The sequence below is a fragment of the Rousettus aegyptiacus genome, unplaced genomic scaffold (assembly GCF_014176215.1).
Source record: "Rousettus aegyptiacus isolate mRouAeg1 unplaced genomic scaffold, mRouAeg1.p scaffold_m13_p_1, whole genome shotgun sequence".
NCBI classification, from domain to species: Eukaryota; Metazoa; Chordata; class Mammalia; order Chiroptera; family Pteropodidae; genus Rousettus; species Rousettus aegyptiacus.
The window spans coordinates 19,899,650-19,916,188 of record NW_023416284.1 but is presented as its reverse complement, the minus strand read 5'-3'; the positions used below and the strand labels follow the sequence as shown (position 1 = coordinate 19,916,188).

Below are 16,539 nucleotides of genomic sequence, written 5' to 3'. Positions count from 1 at the left end.
TTAAAATGTGCAAGTCTCCACAACCCTTTGGTAAAGCCCAGGTGGATTGTTTGTTGGGGGAAAAAAAAGTTCTAGGGGACTGCAGTAGCCTCCCTTTAAGGCCCCTAATTCCCCTATGCCTGTAGACTAGCAGGCAGGCACAGGACAGATTCCAAAAGTCAGCACTGTGGACTCCTGTCCCCCATTACCTGACACATAATTTTTCATGACTCTGAGCCTGGGCTCTCTCAGAGGGCTGTCCCCTCCTTCAAGCATACCTGACGGTGAAGCTGGAAGGATAACCAGGCTGTGCTTCTTTAGTCACCATGGTGACAAGAAACTATCACAAATATTTGCTTATGACTTCACTCGAGAAGCCAGGCAGGGGAGGTTAGAATGGAAGGAGGAACATCTGCAAAAGCACATCTGGAATCAGCAACCAAAGGAAGCTGGACTCTTGTTCAAGGATCAGCAGGCAAAGGGTTTTTTTCCGCCCCCCATCATACCCTCCTTTGCCAGGGCTGGATCCACAAATCTACAATATATATACCTTTTCTAGCATCTGTCTTAGTTTAGTCAAGAACTTCTCTCAAAGTGAACAGGTCCCTGAAGTCATACCTCTCATTTCTAGGAAATAAATGCCTAATGTTGCCGTACATTTCCTAAGCTTTTAGAATTAAGGGATTAGCAATAATAATACAAAAGAGAGGTATGGACTCTGTTAAGCCTGAATTATCCCCTCCCCTTTTATATGTTGGAACTTTAACCTCTGGTACCTCAAAATGTGACTATATTTGGAGACAGAGTCTTAATAGAGGTGATTAAAATAAGAGTACAGGTTTAAGGTCCTAATCCAATATAACTAGTATCCTTATAAGAGATTAAGATGCAGATGCACATAGAGTACATCATGTGAACATAAAGACAGTCATCTCAAGGAGACATCTTAGAAGAAGCCAACACTCTGCTGATATCTTGAGCTCTGATTTTTAGCTTCCAGAATTGTGAGAAAATAAATTTATGTTGTTTAAGCCACCCAGTCTGTGGTACTTTGTTATGGCGGCCCTAGCAAATTAATACAGGACCTATCTGACAGATAAAGAACCTGAGTTTAAGGTCACATACCAGATGACTAGCAAGATTACTGTAGTACTTCATTTAATCACTGGTATAAATAAAATTTTGATATTCATCAAATTCTTAAATTCACATTTCCTCAGGAAAAAAAGCATGCTATGTATAGCCAGCTGTCCTGTGTATGGAATGTGAACGATACTACCACACCTGCAAGCTCACACTGCTGGCTCTAGGACTTTCCAAATCAAAGTTTTATGTTCATGGTACTTCAAAAAGTTACCAAGCAATCACTTGAAAGCATCTTCCTAGAAGAACCCAAAAAGAGCTATATTTAGTAGATGAGAATATTATTTTTCTAGGTAATGACATGACAATCTTCAAAGGAGATGGGCCCTGGAACACTACAAAGCAGTCTGTTTTTTAAAATTACTTCCCTTGTCCTGGTGCTAAACTGAATGGGTGCTCCTTTTTGCAGAAGGAGGCTTTCTAATAAAATGTTTTATAACTGCCCAGGCAAAGAGAATGAGCTAAGGCTTTAAATTAAGCAGACTGCTGGGCATATGCTACAGTTAGGAAGCTTTACAATTTATCATGATGCAGTGAAAGTTATTTAATGGCAATGAGAAGAGAAATAAGAGATAAACTTATCTCCCAATTTAATGTCTCTTCAAGACTGTAAGAAACCCGATTCCTCCGAGGATGAAATGGCTTTTTTTTTTTTTTTTCAGCTAGCCTCTCTTGTCTTTTCACTATGAATTCTCTAGCAAATTTGCATCGACATAAGATCCCTGGTTAAAACGTTATGGCCACATATCAGTTAATTAAAAAGAAAGGAACTAGAGAGTATGTACTAGGATATAGAGCCCATAGCTTTAGTGAGCTAGTAAGGTTTGCTAATGCGCCAAACTCTTTGAAGGTATAATCTCTAATCCTTACAACAATCCTGAGAATCCATTTTACAGAGGAGAAAAATGAGACACAGAGGTTAATAAGCCAGGATGCTAAAAAGTCAACCCTTATCTGTCTGGTCCCAAACTTCAAGTTCTTTTCATTTCCTGAAAAGGGAAACGATAAGTAATAGCAAATCCATGAGAATTCTGAGTTGGGGACTTCTTCACCACTGATAATTGAATCTGCTCAAATTTCAGAATTTCAGTTACCACAAATTTGAATCCCTTAAAGGGTAAAGAGGTTAACAATTTTTAACAGGACAGTTAAAATTATAGGGCAGGGATTGCACTCATACTTGATTTTTACATTGTATCAGCCAAACAATTTGATGGGGGCTTTGTTAAATAGTTAAAACCCAGCATCATGCTTCTGTTTACAAAAAATGTTTTTATACACAGGCTCTAACTGACCCCTATAACAACCAATTAGAAAGATCAGTCAATTAGCATACCCACTTAACAGCTAAGGAACCATGCATGTTCAGAGCAGTGGTGCCTCGCACAATATCAGTCGGCTATTAAATTGTGAAGCTGAACTTCAATCTAGATCCTCTAATTCCAAAGGCCTCCTCTTTTCATCCAACCTCTGAGGATTACTTCTTTCCAGCTCCACGATACACATAAACTTCTATTCACTTTGGCTCTTGTCCTTAGACTAGATTCTATTTTGATCTCTCTACTCAGAGTCATTTTACCTTGAGAATTACTGGCAATCAGGTCTCTAACTAGTGCATATTAACAGGGAGTAACTGAAAACTGTTACTGGAGATGTCTGCGTAAGAGCCCCCCTCTACCTCTTTCATCTAATCTATTGCCAAATCCTGTCCTGATTTTATCTCCAAAATACATCTTGAATGTACTTATAACTCTCTTAATTCCTGACCCCGCCCCAGACCCACCCAAGTCACTATCATCTCTTGCTTGGCTATTATTAACCACCATTCCCATCCCCACTTTCCCTCAATCCATCAACACACAAAAACCAGAGCACACCACTGCCCCCATGTAGAATAAAATCCTCTTCACAACTCAAGGTCTTGCCTATATCTTCATCTCATTCAACTCTACCCTCCTGTCAGAGTGGCCCTCTCAATATTTGGAAACCATCAAGCTGTTTCTGGCTGCGGTCTTCACACACTCTTTTCTACTCCCAGTGCTCTTCCCTAGCTCTTAGAATTGCTTAGAATAGATCCTTCCCTCCTAATGCTAATCCAAAGAAAGCTACTGTATTTATGTCAGAACACCTGTTTTATTTCCTTCATTACACAATTTATAGTGTGTCTGTTCTCTGTAGGATGTGTAAGTTCCATAAAGGCAGAGATCTTTGTTGTATTCCCAGCACCTATACTATCATAGATACACGAATATTTGTTTAATGACTCACTGTTCAAATATTTATTCAATACTTAATGAACACCTGCACTGTTCCACACACAGGCCTAACTATAACAGTTGTTTAATTAATGTCTGCCACTAAGTGTAAGGTAAGTGAAAAAATGTACAGCAAAGAAATCTTCCTTGTGACTGGAGTGGAGCAGAACTTCCAAAGGCAATTGTAGAAGGGTTTCTTATTAGAAACCCAGAAACCACAGGGTTTCTCCAGAATTGATATAAACTGAATAAAAATGCTCTGTTGTGAGACTACAGGACACGATGGCTCAGAAAAAGACATTTTAGACTGCTAAATTCAGTAACCTTGTCAGTATTCATTCTCGTTACTTGGAACCCATCAAGCTGTTTCTGGCTGCAGCCTTTTTGACTTTCTGATTTGTCACTGATAATCACTCTTTCCTTCTTGTCTCTCCATGATTCTGTCAGCACCACTCTCTTCCAGTTCTCTTACCTTTCCAAACATTCCTTCTTAGGTGTCATACTGTGTTCCTCTTCCAACGCCAATCTCTCAATGTCAGTGTTTACAAAAATTCTACTGTTGGTCCTCTTCTCAGCAGGAGCAGAGCCCTCCCTCAGTGATCTCCCTTAGCTTCAACCTCCACTTTTACACCAAGTACCAATCCCCACAGTCACAACCTCCTACCTGAAAGTACATTTCCAAATGCCTACTGGCTATCTCCACCTCACTTTCTTCTTAAACCAGTTTCTTCTATCTTTGCTAGTTTGGAGTTAACGCCATTACCATTTACCTGCTCTTAGAGTCAGACATAAACTTCCTCCTCTCCAAAGACAACAGGTTGGTAAAATGATTTTTACCTGTGCCAGAGTTTCTCTCCTGAACCAAACCCTATTTAGGTGCCTCTGAGCCCTTTCTCAACTAGGCCTCAACTTTGGCCTATAAAGATTGAAAAAAAACGCTAACATAGTTTCCAATAGCTCAAGATCACATCACTAGAATGACCTTAGCTCCCTTAAAGTGCCTGCCAGAGAAAATCTCAAGGCTGCCAAAGGAATTTATTATTTGTTTTGACCAACACCTGAAAATAGGGTGCCTGTCTCCCAGGCTCTGTGAAAGGTAGGAGCCTAAGTTCAATAAGCACCAGTTAGTAAACCCAGATGGGTTTCACATGGACCAATCCCTTTCCTAAAATTTTTTAATTTTTCACTTCTGACTCTACTGAGCCCCCTCTTTACCTCCCCCCTCTATTCCCTCATCCTCCTTTTAAAACTCCCAGTTACCTATGTACAAATGGAAGCTGAGTTCAGTTCACACTTCTCCCTATTATAATAGTATGATACTAATTAAAATCTGTCCTTACCACTATAACTAGTATCCAAGTTTATCTTTGACACATATCAATGCAAAGTTGTTCCTACTAACAACCTCCAATGACACTGTAATAGTTCACAACTCATCACTTCTCACTTCCAGACCATTAAATCTTTGAGAGCAAGAATCTTTGAATCTACAGCACACATATGCTCTCAAATGTTCAATATTTTTAAACTTCAGTTTTTCAAGAGTCTGAAGTTTACAATAAATTCAATGAAATAAAAAATACGAAATAAAAAATCTGGAATAGGAATATACAGATTTGTACAGAAATTAGGGAAAGATGAATACTGATAAACAAGACTCAAAGAATCATTTACTTATTAAAACTGAATTGCAAAAAATAAAAAATAAAAAATTGAGTTCCATTTTGAGATGCTAACTATCCGATAGCCAAAATAAAACATGAGTGAAGACTTCCATAACTTTCATTATCCATGATGGTAATCTTGAAGCACAAGAGTTTTAAATTTTGACTAAGTCCTTTTTTTTTTTTTTTTTTTTTGTTACTTGTGCTTTTGCTGTCATGTCTGTTATCCAAGGTCTTCAAGATTTACTCTTATGTTTTCTTAAAACAGTTTTATAGTTTTAGCTCTTTACACTTAAGTCTTTGATCCAATGTATGGTATAAGGCAGGAGTCCAACTTCCAACTTCATTCTTTCCCGTATGGATATCTATTCTTTAGGTATTACATATAGCAATTAGCACATTAAGATAATAAAAATAAACCAGTGATCCACATGAGTCCTTCCTTAATGAATTTATCTTTGAGATGCCTTCAAAGTTAATGATTTTTAAGATTAAACCAATCTATTAAACCAACAACTGCAGTATACAATTTCCTTTCCTGGGTCATTACTTATTTCCATGTCCTGCTAAAAGACATAAGTCAAGCACCAAGGCAGAAAGGTATCATGATACTTCCACCAAAATAATTACACATCTGTTCTTACTGCTAGATGGGAAGCAGTCTTCTCAAATTTGGTCCAGAATGCTTTCCAAAGTCTCTGGCCATGGTGAAAATGTTTTACAGCTATACACTGCATAACAACGTTTCAGTCAAAGATGGACTGCATATATATGATGGTGGTCCTATAAGGTTATAATAGAGCTGAAAAATTTCTATTGCCTAGTGATGTCGTAGCCATTATAACATCATAGAGCAATGTGTTACTCATATGTTGTGGTGATGCTAGTGTAAACAAATCTACCACTCTGCCAGTAACATAAAAGTATATAGCACATACAATTACAGTAGTAGGCTATACTATCAAGGTTTGTGTAGTATGTGCTATGTCATCTGTATATTAACACAATGGCCTAACAACGCATTTCTCAGAACGTATCCTTGTCATTAAGGAGCATATGACTGTTATCTACTAAGTCCAAAATAAAAACTAAGTTACCCCTTTGAAAGATCTTTCAAATATCTCAAAGTCAATCTCTGATTTCTAATAAAGGGATATTCTCAGGGGAAATTCAAATTCAATTTGTAATGATTTACGAACAATTTGCTTAGCTTTTAAGTCTAACCTCACATAGAATGCCCATTTTAAAGGTGGAACAACTGAAGCGTAACTTGCAGAAGGTAACTTGCAGAAGTGGGAGAGTTTAATCCAGGTCTATCTGACTAAAGCCAATGCTCTCTCCATGATGAATACTTTACTTAACAGCATACTAGCCACAAAGGTACTCCCTTGTTATTTCCTAGGAGTATCAATGTTTCTTCTTGGAGCCTACCACCCTAACCATTGCCTGACTCAGCCCCTCAAATGAGGTGTTCTTGCTGGGAATAGGGAATACAAATATCAGATGATACCAACACTGATATACACAGAAGTAGAAAACTGTAGGGACTGGCAGGTAGTTAGGTAGTAATTTGAAGGTTGTCTGCCACTGCAAAGGAAAAACAAAAACCATGGGAGTTAAATCTCCCCTGTACTTGTTTTTGCTGATTCCCTCCATCCCGTGTGTGTGTGTGTGTGTGTGTGTGTGTGTGTGTGTGTGTGTGTAGTGATTGGTGGTGGTGGCAGCTGCATTAAGGGAAATACAAAGTTGAGGGAAACAAGATGAACAATTGCCTTTTAAGTCTGGTGTAGGGTTTGAAAATCTTTTTTAAACCTCAACATAATGTGAGCTGACAGGGTTTGTATTAGAAAGAAATATCTAGGCTTACAGAAGGCAGCTGTGCTGGATAGAGCACCAATAGACACACTAGAACCAGTGTGGTATTGTTGAAAGGAGCTACAAAGCTAGTGTGATTTCTGGTCTTGCTCCTTAAGTAGCATACCACTTTGAGTGTAATTTATCTGTATCTCAATTTTCCCGAACCTTTTACCCTGTCTACCTCAGAGTTACAGTGAAAATCAAATGAAAATACTTTGTAAATAGTAAAATGCTGTGCTGATAAGGTAGGATTAGGTTTGGTAAAAACTTTTCAAACTTCTGGAATTTCTCTCAGAACTTCATAATCAGGGAACAGTGCAAACAAGAAAACAGTATGAAACAGGTCTGACAGCATGAAGCTCTCAGGGTGTTACTTGCAAGCCTGTCAGAACTGCTAGCCACCAAGACAATGGGAAAGATGCCTCTATAGACAATTGCGTCAGTCTACAATGGGGCAATAACAAGGCTGCTCATATTCTAGCAAATCCTCACAGGACTAGGCCAAACAGTGATCACTCTAGGAAACAAAGCTCAATCTATAAACTAGGTAGTTTGGCTAAAAGACCATGTGGGGAAAATTATCTTTTGGGTACACAACTGTATACTCAAAGCTCAGGGTCTAAGTGAAGCATGGTACACTGAAGTACTACATCAACCAAATAGTTGATTGTGTGCCAGGCACTGTGTAAAGATTTCTGCCTTCAGTATGCTGTACAATCTAGTTTAGTCTCATAGCATCAAGAATATAAAAAATAATGAATCTAAGTATGCAGTGAGTTCAGAGGGTGGGAGTGAGAACTATCTTTACTCAATGACAAATTCTAAAGTGGTCTTTGAAGGCTAGATGGTTAATATTTCTGAAGATATAAGGGTGGGAAGAGAGAATAGTTCACTAGGAGCAAAGAGTAGAAGAGAAAACCCAAGGTTGTTTTGAGAAATAGGAACAGTTCGGTTAGAGAGGTATAAAATAAAGGTCTACATAGCAAAATGTCCCTGAGATGTTACAGTGCACTTCTGGCTACCTGGTCTCTATTCTGCAGCACTACACCCCTCCATCCTGAGTCTCCAACAAGGAGGGTTCTGCACTGTCAGTAAGATGAATTATACAAATCCCTCTGATTAGTTCTTCATTTTAACGTTTAGTAATACATACAAGAAAAGGTTTTTTCAACAGTCCTCTGACAAATTAAAAGTAGGAATTTCTCTAACTTATATATATTAATCCAAAAAGAAGGAGCTAGATTCAGGAAGCAATTTTCAGAGGCCCCATGTACAAAGGGCCAAGGACTATATGGGAGAGAAGAATGACGCAAAGGGAATCCTCTGTTCTCAGAAGTCATGCTATGGACAGACAGCCAATGTTGTCCCTCAAACTCTATCAACTCCTTTCAATATGATGTAGTGGGGAAAGAGCACCAATTGAGGAGTCAGGTGAACTGGGTTCCAATTCCAACTGCATAACCATGGGCAAATTACCTACTATCTTTGAGTTTCTACTTCCATTAACTATAAAATGAGGATAAACTTCATAGCCCTGTAGGATTGGTGAGGTAATGTGAAAGTGTCTAGGGCCTGAATATTGACTCAATGGCTTTTTCTTTTCAGCTCCTACTCTGAAAGGCCTCAAATGCCCATTAAAGGCAATTTCCGGGAAGCTGGATCAAAGAGTACAGCTATATTTTCTTGCTCTCTAGTATAAAGTAGCTTTCCCTTTTTCCTTTCTAACACTGTAGCTCCTTTCTCTTAATCTTTTCTATTCCATCTTCATTTCCTTCAAAGCTAGGCTGTAAGAACCAATGAGGCAAAATTTTTAAAAAGGACCCACTCTCTACCATTTACCTCACCCCAAGATGAGCAATTCTAATCATGTTTCATTAGACAATTATTGCCTCTTTGGAAAACAAATTCTAATGACTTCCAAATACACATCTGCAGTCCACACCTAATACACAAGGGATTCCTTCCACTCATGCCCCATAAGCATCTTGAATTTTTTTTTTTTTAATTTAAAAGTCATCATATCTATAAACCTACTCCTTATACATTTCTCTTAATTCGTGGTCCACAATTCCATATTTGGAATTCTGAAATCAAAATACCTCTGAAAATAGAAAGGTTTTTTTTTTTAGTAAATACAGCCTCAAAACACATTTAGCTGCAAAACCTAAACAAAACTAACATGAGACTATTTATAGCCCTTATTTATCTCAATATTCAGTGTCTACAAAATATTAATATTTGACTACATAGGGCTTTATCTCAGGCCCTGCTGGAGGTGTTATCAAAGTTACATGTTACTATAATGCCATTCTAAAATCTAAACAATTAGAATTTATTACATGAGCAGCATTGACACTAACTTCATGGAAGGCAAATAAAAAGTATACAAGATCTGTACTATAAACCTATGGTGGCTAGATGGCCATCACTGGGTGAGTTTCTCTTGACTGACTGGTGGATCTTTAAGTCTTATTACAAGAGGTGGCCTGTGTGTATGCCTGTTATGCCTTGTAGATGTTATTTATGTTTGATCCTCAGTACTTTAAGTAGGGTGTAACAAGGGTTTTGGTAATTAAATTAAAAGTTTATATTTTTTTAATACTACAAATTGAAATGTCATAATTATGCCAAGTGCTAAAAAGAAAAATGTTAACAATAACAGTAGCTAGTTAAGTTGTAAGTTTCCTCATATCAAGCCAGTTTAAAAGTTCACTAAAAATAATTTAAAGAAACATATTTTCCCACTGTTTTGCTTTTGTTGGAAAATAAAGTTCTGAATGATTGTAAAATTTTGACTACACTTTTATCTATAAATGCAAATTTGCATATGCAGTTTGATACATCAATTTATATATGTAAGTTACATTAGAAGTTACTTATCAAATACAGCTATATAACTTACTTAAATGCAAATAGCTTTTAAATTTAACTTTTACCATAAAAATTTGATTTAGCCATTCTTAATCTTGCACCGAATAAAAACCAAGCTTTATGCTTACTCTTTTTATATATAAAGCAAGACACACTTATCATGCATAAAAAGATATAGCCATGTATTAAAATTTCATGGGAGGGAAGCACTGGGGGAAAAAATGTCTAAAAAGGCTCCTAGGAATGTGATAATGAAAGAAAAGGTTGAGAAACACTGATATAAGGGATTAAAAAACTCTACTGGTATCTTCTCAGCTTTTTGAGCCAGAAACTTGGGAGTCACCTTTGACAACTCCTTTTGTCTTATCCCCACATCCAATTACTAAGAATGGACAGATTTATTTCCTAATTATTTCTGGACTCTGTCTCTTTCTCTCCATTCCTACTGCCATTGCTCTAATTCAGGTCTTCATGATCTCTCGCCTAGACTTTATAAGAGCCTCATTAACTTGTTCCTTCTCTTTTTACTCCAAACTTCTTGAAATATTTTGTTTCTTCTCTCTCATTTCTTAGCCCACTCCAACTTGCTTCCATGCTATCAAAACTTTTTGTAAAAGTCACTGATCAAGTAAGTGCATGATGCTAAATTCAATTAGAACTTTTCGGTCTTTATTTTGCTTGTCCTCTTGGTGGCACTCAATCCTGACAACCACTTCCTTCTGCGTGAAATATTCTCTTTTCCCTTGGTTCTTGAGACATCAATCACTCCTTGTTTTCTACTTCCGATTCTGGCTGCTGATCCCCTTCTTACTGCATATTAAAGCTGATGTACTTAGGGTTCTCTTTTCAGCCCATCTCCCACGATACACATTTTTTGTAGGTGTTATCAGTGATTCCCATGGTTTTAGTTATCACATAGAGATAAATAGATGATTGAACTTCTATCCCAATCCCCAGACCTCACTCCTGAGCTCCAGACTTCTATATTCAATTGCTTTTTGGAGACCTTCCCTTGGAGGTCACAGAGATACCTCAAAATGTCCAAATTTAAACTCTTCTCCGTTAACAGAATCACTATCCACTCTGCTGCTCGAGGCAAGAGGCATAGGAGTCATGCTTAATTCTACCCTCCTTTGCTTCAGCCTCCAGATGAAATCAATAAGTAAGTCCTGCTAATTCAAATTCCTAACTCTCTTTTCCCCCACTATTACCACATCGATCACCATTATCACCACTTGCTAGGACTACTCCACTTCTTAAGAACCAACTATGTACTTAAAGAACCTCCTAGTTGGAATCTTACTGCAGTCTAATTCATTCTCTCCAGAGCAGTCCAAGTAATACGAATAAACCTGATCATTCTGAGATTAAAACCCTTTAATGGCATTTCACTGTCATTAGGAGAAAGTCCAAATAGGTATTTGATACCAACCCATTTAGCCTACTAATCTTTTGCTTCTGAAATATTCACGCATTCTCACCCTGCCACTGACAACTCCTATCCATGGGTGAGGTCTCACTTAGCTTAATGGCCTCTCTGATTCCCCCAGGCTGGGGTGAACCTCCTTACTATATGCATCCACTGCACTCTGGATTGCCCTGTCTAAAATATTCATCATTTTATACTGTTCTCCAAAGTATGGAACACAAGATTAACTAGGATGCAGGAAGAAAAAAATAAATGTTTTAACTAATATATATGTATATGCTAATAAATTAACATATTTAATTATTAATATTATTAAATTTTACCTTTATTATAGGGGTGTATATGAATATATATGCCCATTAATATTGGCAACTTCAGTCAGATGGCCAAGTTTTCTGGAAGACTGAGAGTTATACCAATTAAGGACACTAGTTCATTGATGTGTAATATACTGCATCATATTGTAGTTTGTGTGCCCAGGTACAAGTAGATTTACAAGTTATCTAGTTTTAATTAAATTAACAATCAAAAAATGTATAAATGATTTAGAGTCCTATCCAGAAAGTGAAAGATAATAATGCAAGCACAAGACGAACAAAAAACCCAGCAGAGTTGATGTCTCTGGAAGTATGAGTTCCTAAGTACCAAAATTTTACCTGAATCACAATAAAACAAAATAAAGTGATATTATGACCAGCTAATCAGAACTAAGTCAGCCAAAATTTTTAAATTATCTAGAAGACTATTTTAGGTATGGATTTACAACCTCTTGCACATTTTACTCCAAATGTATATTATGCTTAAAAATAATACCTACTGAATAACTATCATGATCAGGAAGACATTTAAAAATACTTGTCTTTATCCTTCTAAAATATATATGTATACAGACTAAGAAATATTTTATAAAATACATAGAATATTAATTTAGACAAAATTTAGAAATAAGACAGGCAGTTCTTAGCTACATTGGCCTCAAATATCCTATCTTTGGTTTGCTTAATGTTTTTAGATTTTAAAAGTTAACTTGTAATATTTACAAATGTTTAATCCATTAATATCATGAAATTCATATTTCCGACTTCAAAGGGGAAAAGGAATTGTGGAAAGGGATGGGAAATTATGCAATAAGGCAACACCGTACCTACATTCTCCCATGGTGACAATCGGAGGGGGAGCTCAGTAGACTGCATGGGACTCTCTAGTTGGCCTGCCAGTCTCCATTTGGTTGATTTCACTCTAATACCTACTAGAATTTAAACTCTGGGGATTTCATGAGAAAGACGGGGTTTTGTCTGGTTTGTTCACTGCTGTATTTCCAGGGCCTTAGAACAGTCCTTGGCACATAGTAGGCATTCAATAAATATTTGCTGAAATTAATGAATAACTGTTGCCTGCCTGGCCCCTAAAAGTATGAGTTTCTGACAAGTATTCACAATATATTTCTGACTTCCCCTCAAAGACAGATAAATCTTTATATTTAGTATAAGGCCTGACACATAGTAAGCACTTTATTTGTTCACTAAGTGACTAATGGCAATTAGTTATCACTTATCAAGTACTATTTACTATGTGCTAAACACCATACTAAAATGCTTAACGTGCATTAGCACTGACACTCTAATACCTCTCTAACACTCCTATGAGATAGATACTATTATCCCTATTTTAGAATGAGGAAAATGAGGCTATGGAGACCAAATGGTCAAAGAATACTACAGAAAAAAATAACACAAAAATGAGTATGAAAAGGGCTATTTGGAAGGCGTAAAATATTTGGGAAAGGAGGTGGTATTTAAACTAGATCTTAAAAGAAAGGCAAGATTTCCATAGGAAAGTATGAAGGAGATAGTCTGAGTGGAATGCAGGATATGTGGATAAATGTTCAAAAGAATAAGATTAGTAAAGTCAGTAGGAAGGCCTTGACTATCTATCATATCCTATGGGTTATGATATTATCCTGTAGACAATAAGAAGAGTCCATGAAGGTTCCTGAACTGAGGAGAGTGACAAGATTGGATGGGCGTTTTAGCAACTTTGCGGCAGCAGAACTGGTAGTGGTAGTAGAAGCTATAGAAGAGATTTGGAGGGTTTCCAAAGTTATAACATCTTTACAATTTACAATATATTTGATATCTAGTAATTCACTGATCTTCACTAACAACATTAATAAATAGTATTATCCATATTTTCACTTGGAGGAGCCTGAGACTTAGTAAAGTTAAAGACTATAGAATCAATACTTTGTGGAACTATGCTGTGAGAAAAAGCAATTTAGGGAAGACCTCAGTAATGGGATCACACAGTACCCAACAACTGCCAATAAAGGAAGGGAAGAAGAGAGTAAGGGAACAAAGATGGATAAGGTTTCTATCTTATGTCCTAGTGTCTAGGCCAATGGTCCCACCATTAACAAAAATGTAGGAAAGGCAGGCCAAGAACGGGTAGTGAGTTCAGTGCTTGTGAGATACTTAGGTGGTGACTGATGGTTTAGTGCCCTCTCTTCAAGTAGTTGTTATAAATTGTGGGGTAGGTAGGCAAGGCTGAAGGGAAAACTAAAAGAAGAGATGGGCTAAATTACTTCCTGACCCAGAAGGGTTATCGGTTAGAAAGGTTTTGTTACTTGCACCCAAAAGCAAATTAGAAGTGGTCTTCAGCGTCCTATTTAAGCCGAGATAGGATAGCTTCAAAGTTGGCTAGTTCAGTTGCTCAAAAAACATAAAGAGATCAGATTCTTTCCATCTTCTCTATCCTCACCCTTAGAACTGTCTCCTCTTACTTTTAAATTTTGCCTCATAATTGATTCCAGCATTACTAATTGTAATTTCAGAGTCAGAAAGGGCTTTTTCCTTTCCAAAGGCAGAACAGTGCCCTTCACAGCCCATGTTTTAGTTAGAACTGTGCTACCTGAGTAAGTGGTTTCTCTATTTACTAGCTGTCCTTTTACAAGTTACTGAACCTCTCTGTGCTTCAATTTCCTCAACTAGAACATGAGAACCTGAGAATTAAATGTTTTAATATTACAGTACTTAGTACATAGCACACAGGAAGTTCTATATAAGTGTTGGCTATTATAGCTTTCCCATCTCTCTTTTTTTGAGGCTCTCACACTTTGGTGATATCTGGATTAAAATATAAGATGACAAAAAATAAAGCCTGGCAAATCTCTCTTAAGTAAGGAAGGCTTTTTCAGAAGTCACCCAGGCTTCCCTTTACATCTAATTAGTCAGAAATGCAATCACTGTCTAGGGAGATAAAATTACGATGACTGGTTTAGAGTTCATATTAATCAAGACCTACCCCTGGTGCTGGGGAGAGGCTACTGGATTCCTGGTTAGCAAGGTGGCAGGAATGGTGATAAAACCACCAATGTTGCCAACAATTAGTCTTGAGGGGCTATGGTCTCTGCTGGATTTGCTGTTTACTGTGTTACCTACTGAGGTAGTTTCTTAATCTGCAAAAACTGAGTAAATCACCAAATTTATTTCACTGAACTTTAAATAAACTAAACATTAGCTCCTTCCCTTTGAGGCACCACACTTTCTTGAAACTGAAGGCCAATACAAAATCTATAACATAAAAGTCCCTAAATTTTTTCATTGATACAAAAAAACAGTTACAAAGACAGGCCTGTCAGTCTTAACAGAGGATTCTGGAAACCAGAGTGCTTAAGAGAAAGGAACTAACATTACTGAAGGTGGAAATGAATCTGTCCTGATATTTATAGAGTCCTTACTAGGCTTCCAACACTGTGTTATCTTTAGTCCTCAAACACCTTTATGACACTGAGTCCTCCCCTCTTTCTAGAGATGAAGAAATGAAGGCACAGAAAGGGGAAAAAAAACATTTGTTGTGGCTGTGCTAGATACTCTCCATATGTATCACTGAATTTGACTTATAAGTGACTTCTCTGGACGACAGCTAGGAAGTGACAGAATTATAACGCCAGATCTGATTCTACGGTCATTGCCTTGCAGCTCAGGGAATAACTCATGTTTCCTCGGAATCAGGATCTTACAAACCTCAATCCCGGAATCTAATTTAGCTTCCCCCTACACACATACAAACAATAGTTGGGGTAAACAATTCGATTTGCAGTTTTTCGGTTTGTTCAAACTAAATATTTCAAAGTTGGCCTATTAGCAAAAAATCCACCTTTACAACTTTGCCTAGGGTTAAAATCTTTCTCTCCCTCTTTTCCAACTCAACCACTAGGGGGCCAGGCTATGAACTAGGGCTCTGGAGTGATCACCCTGGTTTAGGCACTAACTGTGTGACCTTGGGTAAGTTACCTTACCTCTCTAAGCCTCAGTTTTCTTACCTGTAAAATAACGGATAACAGCAGTATCTATCTCATTAGGTTGTGCATATTAAGTAAAACGTGACATGTAAAGCACCCAGAACAATGCCTACACGTAGGAAGAGCTTAGCGAATTTGATATTTTTATTGCTGGAGAGGAAAGACAACTGATGTTTCTGTTCCTAAGTCCAAAGGCTTGGTCATCGTACTCTCTCTGAGCACAAGCCTTGCCAGCTGGAGTCCCTTCAGAAAGTGCAACAGGTCGCTCCATTTTTCCTAACCAGGGCAGGACCCAGAAACCTGAAGTCCCCGACCTACATATGGCCATAAGGTCTTGCTTAGCTTTTGGTTATCTACCACTAGAAAGGCTGTCACTCTAAACACAACTGAACCACCCTTTTCACCTTGATTTGGGAAGTTCTCCCGGCCTTCAGCAGCCCAGGCTGTCTTTGGCATGGCTGCCCTTGGTGACAGGCCTGGAGCTGGCTCACTTAGCGTCCCCTCACCAAAAGACTGTAACCGCGACGTAGGTAGGAATTCTCCGAGTTTAGGAGAGCCACTGAATCCAGTCTAGACGAGCGTCAGTCAACCACAAGCCAGGAGGAGGCTCCCTTGGCGCCGCCCGGGCCTGCGGCGGGGAGCCCGTCCCCCAGCCACAGTCTCCAAGCAGGCTGCAGGGTCAGCCTCTTCCTAGCCCCCGAGAACGCTTGGGCTCCGGCCCAGGGCCACCACGTGGGGGCCCCAGGCGTGGCTACGAGTTCCCGGAACCAGCCCCCGAAGACTGCTCCCCGCATGGGCCCTAGCCCGGCCCCAAACTGGCCTGAGCGGCACTCCCGGCCTGGCTTCTCCCACAAACCTATTTGGAGGTGCCTCAGACATTCTCTGCGAATTGGAGACAGGCTGTCGCCAAACCCCAAGACTTGAAACGGCCGCAGCTCGAGTCCCCAGCTGCCTGGTTCCCTTACTCACCCATCGCGGCTCCGCTCGCTTCTACTTGGCGGCGGCAGCAGCGGCAGCTTCAGCAGACAATATGGCGGACCT

The 16,539-nt window shown here is 38.5% G+C and overlaps 1 protein-coding gene across 2 annotated transcripts in view; it reads right to left on the bottom strand.

Moving 5' to 3' along the window:
- Positions 1–16,537, bottom strand: part of KPNA6 (karyopherin subunit alpha 6) — a 36,672-nt gene extending 20,135 nt beyond the window's left edge. Inside the window, exon 1 of one of the 2 annotated variants that reach the window (XM_016150438.2) lies at positions 16,468–16,537. In XM_016150438.2, the coding sequence (XP_016005924.1) occupies positions 16,468–16,471 (4 nt within the window). In that variant the 5' untranslated portion in view covers positions 16,472–16,537. Of the gene's footprint in view, positions 1–15,902; positions 16,145–16,467 lie in introns of those variants that run through there. The other variant, XM_016150436.2, reaches the window with a different exon arrangement.
- Positions 16,538–16,539: the final 2 nt, after the last annotated feature.